The sequence below is a fragment of the Euwallacea fornicatus genome, chromosome 37 (assembly GCF_040115645.1).
Source record: "Euwallacea fornicatus isolate EFF26 chromosome 37, ASM4011564v1, whole genome shotgun sequence".
NCBI lineage: Eukaryota > Metazoa > Arthropoda > Insecta > Coleoptera > Curculionidae > Euwallacea > Euwallacea fornicatus.
Genome location: NC_089577.1, coordinates 1,433,134 through 1,446,145, shown reverse-complemented (window position 1 = coordinate 1,446,145; position 13,012 = coordinate 1,433,134). Strand labels below are relative to the sequence as shown.

Genomic DNA, 13,012 nt, shown 5'->3' with positions numbered 1-13,012 from the left:
ATTCTCATGTTAATTGTTGATGTTTGACATAAATTTCGAGTATTATAAGAGCCGGTCGTTAAATAATAAAAAAATAAAAAATAAATAAAAAATATGTATATATATATACAGGGTGGGCCACGAGTAACGCCTCGGAATTTCATGACAAAGCCGAGAGATTTTTTAACTGTCTCTTTTTTGAGGTGTATACAGACCAACTAGAGCTACATTTTTAAAATTATTTTCAAAGTATACTGAGTGTCCCAAACAATTGTAATTGATCAAAGTTGCATTTTTTTAAATGGGATCCCCTGTATATTACATAATTTTTGAACTCGACCATTAAAATAAAATTAAGTTGTATTGAGGTTTATGGTGTCTAACTCTAGCAGTTTTTGAAATAATTCGGTTTTTGTCAAGATGCAAGATAATTGTCAACACCCAATCTCTCGTCCCATATTTAAGTTTTTAAAGCAAAATTTTAACAGGAAGCCATCAAGGGACCAAATTTTGTACTGTAAGTTTCAAAAAGGCGGCGAATTGTACAGGGTGTCCTAAAAATCTAAAAAGCTAGATCACCTGACCTTACCCCCATGGATTATTTTTTATGGGGGTATGTAAAAAATGAAGTTTATAAGATTCCTCCTGCCACGGCTGGTGATATGAAAATAAGAACTAGAAATGTTTTTACCTCTTTTACGCCACAAATGCTAGAAAATGTCGGAAAATCTTTTGAAGAAACAATCAAAATATGCATAGAACAAAATGGTCCTCATGCAGAACACCTGATATAATTTTTTTTTATTATACTTAGTTTTCTGCTGTTTGTTAATATTGTTAAAATTGTAATATGCAAATATACGTAAATAAATAATTAAATTGCATGGAAATCTTAGCAATTTCATATGGCATAAGATTAAAATTGGGATTTAGATATTTTTATAAAAATGTATGTTTTTAGCGAAAATGAGTAGAGCTAGGGAATCCTAATGATATTCAATAGATAAGTAAATTCGGCATCTAACAGTGACACAACATACCGGGTGTCCCATTCAAATTAAAAAAATTATTAGCAGTTAAAAGATGAACGAATTTGGCGCTATTTTTAGAACACCCTGTACAATTCGCCGCCTTTTTGAAACTAACAGTACAAAATTTGGTCCCTTGATGGCTTCCTATTAAAATTTTGTATGAAAAACTTAAATATGGGACGAGAGATTGGATGTTGAAAATTATCTTGCGTCTTGACAAAACCTGCTAGAGTTAGACACCATAAACCTCAATACAACTTAATTTTATTTTAATGATCGAGTTCAAAAATTATATAATATACAGGGTATCCCATTTAAAAAAATGCAACTTTGATTAATTACATGTGCTTGGGACACTCTGTATACTTTGAAAATAATTTTAAAATGTAGCTCTAGTTAGTCTGTATACACCTCACAAAAGAAACAGTTAAAAAATCTCTCGGCTTTGTCACGAAATTCCGAGGCGTTACTCGTGGCCCACCCTGTATATACAGGGTTCGCCATTACTCCGGCCTTGGTTCCTGGTGTCTTTGTATAAATATCAATATGAAATGTTTAGTACAGCACTCATTTATATTGGAAAGCTGCATGATTTAATAATATTTTTGTTTACACAGAGTGTTCCGTTTTCGCTGGGCAGCATAAAGTTATAATTTTTTAAATAGCAACCCATAATTTTTTTTATGCCATTTGATGAAACCTTAATTTGGTCATCAAACATTTTTTTAATTGGTTGCGGCGTTGCCATATTAGAAGGTAGTGACAGGTAATATGACAACTAAATGAAATAAGTAATTTATGCTTTTGTTAAATAGAAGCAAAGCCTACTAGAATAAATCTGTTGGATTATGATAATGCCTGTTGCAATTTGATTGAAATTTTGCGAATATCTCCATAACTGTATATGTTAGATGAAAAGATGTTATTGCAAATTAATAGAGAATTAAAAGCTACACTAGAAGGACTTGAAAAAAATCATGGGTACCATTTAAAAAAAACGAGTTTCAGCAATTTGTAAAATTTGCAAATTAGCGCTCTTATACAAAAAAAGTATGGTGCATTAAAAAAATGTTTTAAAGTGTTTAAGTACCTCTGACTTTCACTTACCACTTTACAAAAACAAGTTTCAAAATTTCAAAAAACATCGGTTTTGTGATCATTTTTTTCTGATGGTGCATTTTTAAAGAAATTTCTCTAATATGGCAACGCCGCGACCAATTTAAAAAATGTTTAGTGTATTTTCCTTCCAAATTAAGTTTTCATCAAATGGCTTAAAAAAAATGTGGGTTGCTATCTAAAAAATTATGACTTTATGCTGCCCAGCGAAAACGGAACACTCTGTATAAACAAAAGTATTATTAAATCATGCAGCTTCCCAATATAAATGAGCACTGTACTGAAAATTTCATATTGATATTCGTACAAAGACACCACGAACCAAGGCCGGAGTAATGGCGAACCCTGTATATATATATTATTTATTTATATTATGTTATGTTTATATATACAGGGTGGCCCATTGAAAACGAAACAGAGGCATTTGCGGGTACTTAGAAATGTATATTTGAAAAATGCTCGGACACGTAAACTTCATATTCGAGGGGGACACATTATAAACGTATACTCGCTCCTTTCACTGCAACACCCTAGCCGGGGTGAGTTAAACCCTTAAAATCTTAAATGGAAAGTATGGTGGAGTAGCACCTTGTTTGAAAGGTCTTTCGATTCTCGTTATAATGATACCCAAATTAACTAACTTTTATTCAGTAGTTTTCGAGAAATTTGGAAAAATGTTTTGCGAACGTATGACTGCAAGGATAGCTGCTAACGGAAATTTTTTATTCAATATCTGCTTTTCGGATGAATGTACTTTTTTTCTAAACTCTACTGTCAATCGTCATAATTGTCGCTATTGGGCAGATAATAATTCCAGAATTTTTCACGCTGTCCACACTCAAACTCCCCAAAAATTAAATGTTTGGGCAGGTATTTTTGGGGACCGTTTGGTTGGACCAATCTTTCTTGATGGCAATCTGACAGGGGAGACGTATGTGGAATTACTGGGGAATACTGTTTATCCCTTGCTCATTGACATTGTTGAACATGATGACCGCTATCAAGACAACCAATTAGTGTTCCAACAAGACGGAGCTCCTCCACATTATGCACGACGTGTTAGGGAGTTTTTGAACAGGGAGTTTCCAGAACAATGGATTGGGCGAAGAGGTCCTATAGAGTGGCCGGCTAGGTCTCCAGACTTGACTCCGTTAGACTTCTTCTTATGGAGCCATTTGAAAAGCAAGATCTACGCAACAGAACCGGAGTCTCTGGAAGAATTGCGACGACGAATTGTTAATGAATGCCGTCTGATAACTCCACAGATGCTTCAAAATGTTAGGACTCGTTTTGAACAGAACTTGTATTACTGAGAAGGGTTTAACGCATTGTAGTTTGGAGCAGTTCCATCTTGACAACTGCAACCCCTGAAAGTCCGGACTTCCCAGAACTTGTATTACTGTATGGAAGCTAATGGTGAACGGTTTGAGTATCTTATCAATTAAAAGAACTTTTGTTAATGTTTTACTATTAATTTTCCTAATTTACGATTTTAACAGAGCATTCGACTTGTTGGCAATTTAATCACATTTTTCCAAATTTCTCGAAAACTACTGAATAAAAGTTAGTTAATTTGGGCATCATTATAATGAGAATCGAAAGACCTTTCAAACAAGGTGCTACTCGACCATACTTTCCATTTAAGATTTTAAGGGTTTAACTCACCCCGGCTAGGGTGTTGCAGTGAAAGGAGCGAGTATACGTTTATAATGTGTCCCCCTCGAATATGAAGTTTACGTGTCCGAGCATTTTTCAAATATACATTTCTAAGTACCCGCAAATGCCTCTGTTTCGTTTTCAATGGGCCACCCTGTATAATCGATTATCTATACCTACATTTGTGTGGGTAATCAATTGTTCATAACGAAATTCGGTCGCAAATTTACCTGCGACAACCACAGTTCTGCGATGGGTACCAAACGCCAATCACGCGAGAAAACAGCTCTCTTCTGCAAATGATATGCATATATCAAGATTACGGTTTTGATTTATTCAGCTTAATGTACCTCTATGGCCTGTGCCGAACACCTACAAAGCCGCCTAACTGGAAACGGCCACTATTTAATAATAATAATACCTATTCCTCATTTACATAACGAAAAACTGATTTTATCTACGTGGAAATGATAATGTATGTTCTAGTATTCCTTTGAACTTCTTTGGTTAATTGTATTTATGCACCTCTTGGCGGTAATGTGTGTGGGTACCCGGTAACGGTTCCCTGCTAGGATATGTTTTTATGTAAGACAAATCAATTGAGCAAAAATGCTAATATGGTTTTCCTTCGCACAGTGACGAAATGGGTGCTCACAATAGTTCGTGGCCGCCACGGTAACATTCCCAACGGGTCCGATGGAGTTTTCCTAACCCTTTTTTGCCGGAGGAGGTGGAAGTCTCCAAGAGACACCCTGCCGTCCGTTGTCCCGTAAATGTTCCGGCGGTGCCGACCGGGCAGTGTGGGGATCGAGATAACCTCACCCTCCTCTTCTCCCTGACCCGGGAAGTGCTTTGTCAGCGTTACTTAAACGCACGCTTATCTTTTCCTTCTTTCCCTTACAACCTTTCTTCATATAATATCCTCCGTCTTCTGTTTGAACGCCGCCCACCTCATCCCACACTTCATGAGTTCTCTCACTACTGTTTCGCGCTTCAGTCTCAATGGACTCGTTCTCCCTCTCTTCACTTAGTTGCCGGGACTATAGGCGAACTAAAGACTAGCTCGAGGAAAGCTAAAACCTCAGATTTGCGATTTCGCGAGTAAAACCGATTTTTCTCCATTTCTCACACATCGAATTTGTCACGTGTCCTGCCACTTGTCAGGCGACCTATCAAATCCGCCGTAATTGAAAAACTTTTTAACGCCTAGGCAGTAAAAAGTAACGTTACGGCCAAGGCACTAAAAGTGACGCTTTACAGCCTGTTCGGTGTTCGCAGTGCGCGATTTTATATCAATGGGCGAAAAAATAGATTTGATGATACTTCTCGGAGAGTCCGATGTGGATGCTCCGTACCCCCATAAAACTGATGCGACAGGGCCAAGTTGCGTGCTGTGGTTTCGTTGAGTCCCATGGGACTCAGATGAAAATATTCGAGTCTTTTCGTTTATTTTCCATTTCAAATATCTCAACTTCCCCAAAAAAGATCCCTCGTTGACCCATGCAAAATAGTTCAATCCGAGGAATATTTCGTTGGAAAAAATCATGGCGTGGAAAATTCGCTAATACACAGGGTGTTTCTTGTGCAGACGTTAATGTCAATTATTGGGGGAAGTTCGCATTGATGGCTTGCGACAAGGCGAAAGAAATTCGAGACACCGGTACCATGCGCATCTTTGACTCTACTTCGTCATGTCCGTAACTAATATATTGTACCCAGGAGAGTACCATAATTGAGATAGTTCCACTTCCTGATGGTTACTGGCGATGGTACTTGAGACCAGCGATAATTCTTAATGCACCCGATGTCATATGGCACGCTAGACGCGTCCGTCTATATTGATTAAACTTATTAACAATTTTTAATCAATAAATAATAAATAAAAGAAGCGGTTTCCCATCTGTCACAAAAACAAAACGACTTGTACCGCCTCCCGCTAGGTGGCGTGTCAACAAGTCGCCTTTTTTACGCGAGTGTATAGTAAGTTGCTCATTTATTACCCATTAGATATCGATTTTATATTGACTGTAAAAAGTGGTACCATCGCGTAACTAATTGCGCCGTGTCATGGAAGCCAAAATTTATGGATTATAAAATAATAACGGGCTCTAACAGGTGATTTTAATGGGGGACTCGAACGCCTCCCGTGTCGCTACTTTGATTTTTCCATTAGTTACCCTTCCATTCTTTGTTTTGTTTTTTAGTGAACCCTAAAAATTTAGTGTCTGCGGCGATAGAGAACGACCATCGAAACTCGAGTGTTATGCTAATGAATTCATTAAGAAAGCCTGTTCTTAAAGATATTTTGATTTGAATCCATTATCAGTACTATGAACTTGATGTATCCGAATTCTTGCGATTTTTGTTGGAATTAATCGCCAATTATACCGACAAATTGGCTGCTATTTCAAACTCAAATCCCATATTGCTTTAGTACATTCCGTAAGAGGGAGCACGCGCAAAAATAACGACGAGATCAACGTCCCTCGATTTGCGAAAAAAGCCATGATCCTGCTTAGAATGGGCACCATAATAAGATCGCCTAATTGGATATCTCAATTAAAACTTATCTCGCTAACACCGAAAACGACTCGCGGCGTTAGTACCCTTTAAAATGCCAAAGCGTACAGTACTCTAGTAACTAATTTGAGATAAAGAGGCGCGCTCTGTGCTGGCAGTAAAATATTTATAGGTTTCTCTAATGGTGCAGGTCATTTCAAGAGCAGCGGGGTACCACCAAGCAATCTTACAGGGTTGAGACACCCATCAAAGCCATATAATCGGGTCCAAGGGCCTCCCAATCAACCCGATTTGGCCACATCAGACTTGACAATTAGAAAATGTAGATGCGCATCCCGCGATCAACTATAAAAATTTCAGCATCAGATTCATCGAAATTTTCGCCCTCCGGTTGACTTTTCGGATCCATTTTCCATATTAATTAGCTGTTACTAACTAATAACAACTGTTACTTTTGTTTATCGGCCCCTTACCCTCGATGATACCCCCGCCATATGGTGTTTGTTGTGTTCGGTAATAATACATCACCACGCAGGGTAATTGATGACGTAAAACGGCCGAAAAGAAAACAAAAGGATGATTGCCATTTTACGATGGGGCTGGGGTTATGGGTGCCTTAGCTGCGCTCGCTGGTAGCCGCTGCAATAGAGCGATGTAAACGATGGAGGTACCCAAAATAAATTGGTACTTGAAGTACTTTCTTAAAACGGCCGAATCTTCGTGTCCGTGAAAAGCGACCATGCAAAATCGTTATTACAACGTTGCAATTTTTGACAAATTCAATAACGAGCCAATCAGGCGTGAAGGCGCAAACGCCCTCTACCCTAACAAATTGATGGTTTCGATGACTCCCTTTAATAAGGGACTTTTTATGTAGGTTTAACAGTTTTCTAATGGTTTGAAACGAAGTTTGATGGTTGGACGATGTAGTTGGAACTTTATCGCAAAAATTGAGGTTGCTTTTGCGAAAAAGACGTTTATTTTCTTTGGGTATTTATAATCTCTTCTGTGACAGTTCTTTAGCTACACTTTTTCCATTCGAAATTAAAATTTTCCTTTAAGTTTATCCACGACTTGGTGTGCAACATTTCGGGAGTCTGACATTCTGACATTTTCAATATGACAGACGTTTCTTAATAATGAGTGACATTCTGTTAATTGACGTTTGATGTTCAGAGAACGCGATTTTCTTTCTGTCGCAAAAGTTGTCAGTCTGTTGTCAGAAAGATGCTTCTGGAATCGAAATAAGTTCTCATCGAATAATATCTCGTTTTTCGACACTTTCTCGACACTAGGTGTTAAACACTGGATGTGTGTTAATGCTGTTAACTTAAAGTACAAAAAATGGAATGTTGAGTGTCAAAGAATTTTTGACGCTCTTGACATATGTGTTGACAGACCAACAGTTTCTTTTTGAACTCCAACCCTCCAGACCTTCATTTCCAGATATAGGAACCATATGTTGCTCTAGTTCATATAACGATATCGGCGCACGCCAAAAGAGTCAAATTAGCCATGGCGGCCTTCACAGGAGGGTGGTTTTCAGCTAATAATTACCCATCCGAATTGGGGGGTTGCAGCCTTCGAGTGTTTACTGCATCGGCGCTTTTTCCGAGGAACACGCGCCGTTATCATATTACCAACCATGCATTCTCAATCCGTTATTCGGTACTAACACCCGGCTGGCTATTTGTTCATGGAAATATCAATTTTTGACAAATATAGACCTATATATTCCCATATTTGGCCATAAATGTCAACATACGGGGTCGATCTTTATGGTTCGAATCGGCCTCGGAGAGAATTTCTTTTAATGAAATATCGTCCGTTTTTATCGTCGTCGTTAATTTCGAAATGGTACCGTTACGTTTTAATTCGGGAATGAGTGGGTTTACCCGGACGAAAGCAATGCCGCTCATATTAAGGGAAATGTCTTACGAGTGCCCACCCCCCAAGCACCAGCTCTTAACTAGATGTCATATTGATGACAATGCGCTAATGGAAGATGAAGAGATAAAACCAAAAAAAGGAGGCAATAAAATATTTATAAGATTCATAAAGTTTTATGCTCTTAAGTCATTGGTTTAATGACTTCATCGTTATTCGGATTTTATTGTTTGTACAGGGGGTCAATTCGGTGGTTGGTATCCGGCTAAAAGGATTGAAGTGCTCAAGAAGAGCCACCCGGTATATAGGGCGCTTGGCATGTCTTGACAGGGGACGTCTCAATTATTCAAACGCATGGCGGGAAATTTATTTGAGTCGTTAAAAACTGGGTTTAAAAACTATCGCATTTCACTTTATTTATGTGGCGAGAAGCAATAAAAAATCGGGTACCGGTACCCGAATGTTTTTTTGATCTCCTTTCAGATTCAATCGTTAAAACGACCATTACACGTGCAGGTTTTAACGTTTTCGTTTTCCCCGGCGAAAACGCAGTTGCGTTGGTGTCTTATGAGTGGTACCGCGATTATCTATAGAAATCTAAAAAATTCCTTTGGGTATTTAGCGCTTGTTGATATAGGTGCGGGTACGTCATTAAGCGTTTTCGCCTGTCATATCAATGATAATAATATATATTCAGCGCGTTTCTCCTAAGCACAGTTACATGTCAGCTCTGTGCACATGCAGGTGCCTCACACACAGAACCACCGCGAGGGTACCGTAAATTTAACAATACACCACCTCGAGTGTCATTCATGCGATTCCATTTCGAGAGCAAATTGTGCAGCTCTATTCTCGTCCCTAATCCGCGCACAGATGTTTTGCACTTCATTAAGAGAGTGTTTGGAAAGGTAATGGGTTTGGTACCCCGTACGTGGTGGTAGTGTTTGCGGATTTACTTCAAAATGACCGTTTCGGTACCGCTGTGAGTGCCACTCGACATACCTAAACTAAAGTTGCAGATCTTTCTTGCTATAGATCCCGGAGTGGTACCAACATGGGTTTAAACTTATTTATGGGCCCAGTTATCGCTCCTCGCGTAGAGATGCAGCGACACCTCTGCTTGTTTTAAGACCTGGATGTAATTTGTTTTGCTGTAAACATAAATAATATCCAAAGAGAGTTCTTGGCCGTAGTCAACGATAAATAGCGTTTAATTGCCGTTTAACTGACCATTAGAAACTAAAGAGAGCAATCGCGGTGTTTGTATAATAATTGCCGTGTTATTTATTATTGGACACAAACGCAGGTTTGCTTCTAGTGACAATGGAAACGAAAAACTGCATTTCGCACTACCGTAAACCAATTTCCTAAGCGAGTCACTTATTATGGTCCCATAAAACAGCCATAATATCAAACATTTATATAACGCCATTTAATACGATGTAACACCTTGTTTTATGACCATTTGGAGGCAAACCCAGAAAACCAAAAAACGATCATTTCCGGCACAAAAAAAAATCTAACGGTGCGCATGCTCTCCAGATTTGAAACCAACAGACTTTTTCGCAGAATCGGGTATCAAGATGATCTGGCAACCATTAGAGGAGATCAGATGAGTAACTGTCGTCAAAATGGCGTCATTGAAAAATATATTTTTTCTTCTAGACCACTCCACAATGTTTCTCTTTCTGAATATAGGTGTGAAAATCATAAATGGTAGAGGATGTGATTTGTCATGGTCATGGGTACTTCGGTGTTCGCCCATTCAAAGCGTTCGCGGAATAATTCAATATATTAATGGCCATATGAAACTTTGTAACTCAAGTGTAAACCGTTGGTGGGCCTTTCACTTAATCGTATTACGAGAGATGCTTTGGCCAAAATACTGGTGTTTTAACGATGGGATTCGGATAAGAGAGATGCAGGTGCGGGTTTTAACCATCCAAGAGTATTTAACGATTTTTTAAATCCCCATGCGGTGGTTTACCAGCGATGTACCGTTAATTGCACGATTTAATCGAGACACCGAAATGTTGTTTTTAGAAGTTTTGTCGGATAATTATGTTTATGGGTTTTAATCGGTTGTTACGTCTAACCAAAAAAGTCGGTTCTTCTCTTTTGAAATGCTTGAAAATATAATGATTGAACAAAAAATTTTTTTCATATAGAAATTGATTTTCATAAAAAAAAAATCATCGGTCGGAAATCGAACTAACCTGAACTAACCTGAATTTATAAAATAAGTCCAAAAAGTTCCTTATTGGACATAGTTCCGTCTATCGTCAAAGCTCCGAACCTATTATCACAGTCGCATTGCAGATTCAATTCCCTTTTCTTAATTATCTCATTACAGACACTCACACATAGATGGCGTCACAATTTGTAACATCTACATTCTACGAAACAGCTGATTTACGTCACGAATATGTTCCGGATTGGTCCAAATCTGCCGGTTTCTACAGGGCGTTCTTCGGTCATTAAATATAATTTTTTAATTTCTAAATTTTCCAATTCAATAAGGGCAAAGTCCACCGGGTCAGGGTCCAACGGTAGTACAGGGTCCATTGGTTTTATTTTCGTTCGGTGTGTTTTTCGGTTTTAGTCCATTCACAGTTCAATTTAGTGTAGTTTCCACCATTCACTCTATAATCATGGCTTACTTGCCCCACAAAAAAATGGCTCTAACTCTATCCAAAAACCTCCTCCAACTCAATTCTCTGAGGACTTTTTCGTTGGGAACACAGCTCAACGAGAAGAAGACGCTTAAGACGAGTGGACAAAACATTGTCTTGGTAGATGGAGTGAGGACACCCTTCCTCCTGTCAGGTACCGACTATAATAATTTAATGCCCCATGAACTAGCCAAAGTGGCACTGAGGGGGATTTTACAGAAAACGGGCATTCCCAAGGAGATGGTTGATTATGTAGTGTATGGGACTGTTATTCAAGAGGTAAGTATTTTATAATCAATACACATAGTTACTTAGAAATCCTTCTAAAAACATTGATTAAGAAACAGAGCAATGTCAGTACTGCCCCTAGAGTATGATTTCTTACGAAATCTATTTGGTGAATGCCCTGTAGTGAACAATAATGACAAAGGAGTACAGTCTTTTTTATATTGAGACACAAAATCTTTTATTGCAAGGTGTGTGGGTGCATGTCCAGTTTTCGTTGTAAATGTGGAGAATTTTGGTTATCATAGAAAATATAGAAAAAGTATTTATGCAATATTGTGCTCAATAATGGTCTTTTTTATCTCAATAAGTGTCCACTTGCCTCATTACCAAAGCATTCTAAGAACTTTGCTAATGCACTTATCCCTCCAAGGTGAAAACATCCAACATCGCCAGGGAAGCAGCATTATGCGCGGGATACAGTGACAAAACACCAGCACACACAGTGACCATGGCTTGCATCTCCTCAAACATGGCGATGTGCACTGGTGTGGGACTGATAAACAGCGGAGTGTACGACATAATTGTGGCAGGAGGAGTTGAATTTATGTCCGATATTCCCATAAGACACAGCAGGAAGATGCGCAGCCTACTGCTAAAAGCTAACAAGGCCAAAACACTGCAGCAAAAGCTCGGTTTGTTGGCCAGTATTCGGCCTAACTTTTTCGTGCCAGACTTACCGGCTGTTTCCGAATTTTCTTCGGGGGAAACCATGGGGCATTCAGCTGATCGATTGGCTGCCGCTTTCGGCGCTTCTCGCACAGAACAGGATGAATTCGCTTTGAGATCCCATACATTGGCAAAGCAAGCTCAGGAAAAGGGATATTTCACCGATTTAATTCCGGTGCAAGTGCCTGGTAGTAACAAGGAGGTTACCAAAGACAATGGAATTCGAGTGTCCACACCTGAGCAATTGGCTAAACTTAAACCTGCCTTCATCAGGCCTCATGGAACTGTAACAGCTGCCAATGCTTCTTTTATTACTGACGGAGCTTCCGCCTGCATCATCACCACTGAGGCCAAAGCCAAAGCTTTAGGGCTAAAGCCCAAAGCCTATCTGCGAAACTTCTTGTATGTCTCCCAAGACCCCATTGACCAGCTGTTGCTGGGCCCTGCATATGGCACTCCGCAAGTGCTGGACAAGGCCGGATTGACCATGCAAGACATCGACGTTTTTGAGTTCCATGAAGCTTTTGCCGGCCAAATTCTGGCTAATTTTAAAGCGATGGACAGCGAGTGGTTCGCGCAAAGGTACATGAATAGGAACTCGAAAGTGGGGGCCCCTCCACTTAACAAATTTAATCTCTGGGGAGGGTCCTTGTCCATTGGTCATCCTTTTGCCGCTACCGGAGTGAGGCTGGCCATGCACACAGCTAACAGGCTTGTCAGAGAGGACGGTCAGTTCGGCCTCGTTGCCGCTTGCGCAGCAGGGGGCCAAGCTGTGGCCATGATTTTGGAGAGGCATCCAGATGCTCATCCCAACTAATTAGTGCAAGATTATTATTACGATCATTTTTTATAATTATTTTTATTCTATTTTAGGAGATAAAATATTGGTTATTTTGTTAAGCTATTTTTGTTTGTACTAAGCAAAGGTATTTTTAAATAGAAATTTTAATAAGTATCACTAAGTATAAGGGAGCGCCGAAGTGTCTTATTGACCCCGTTTTTAGTTTTTATAGGATTGTGCTGAGAAATATATTGTTATTAATTTGTAGTATTCATTGTTTTTCTTCCAGTTTATGATGTTACCCGAGATTCTCTCGAACATACCTGTTCAGCAAGTGTATTTTCGTATATTTTTAAAATATGCGGAGGACTTCATTCTATCACTCTCGGAGTTAAATGTTTGGCTCCAACTTTGAC

At 39.0% G+C, this 13,012-nt stretch overlaps 1 protein-coding gene across 1 annotated transcript; it reads left to right on the top strand.

The window, feature by feature from the left end:
- Positions 1-10,655: 10,655 nt before the first annotated feature.
- On the top strand, positions 10,656-12,863 carry Mtpbeta (mitochondrial trifunctional protein beta subunit). Its single transcript, XM_066301004.1, has 2 exons — positions 10,656-11,140; positions 11,520-12,863. Exons 1-2 carry the CDS (start codon positions 10,841-10,843, stop codon positions 12,630-12,632), a joined length of 1,413 nt encoding a protein of 470 aa, XP_066157101.1. The 5' UTR covers positions 10,656-10,840; the 3' UTR covers positions 12,633-12,863.
- The last annotated feature ends 149 nt before the right edge of the window (positions 12,864-13,012 follow it).

Coding starts and splice junctions, on each gene's coding strand:
- Mtpbeta (XM_066301004.1), top strand. CDS start 10,841: ATGGCTTACTTGCCCCACAAAAAAATGGCTCTAACTCTATCCAAAAAC. Junction 11,141..11,519: donor ATGGGACTGTTATTCAAGAG/GTAAGTATTTTA, acceptor TATCCCTCCAAG/GTGAAAACATCCAACATCGC.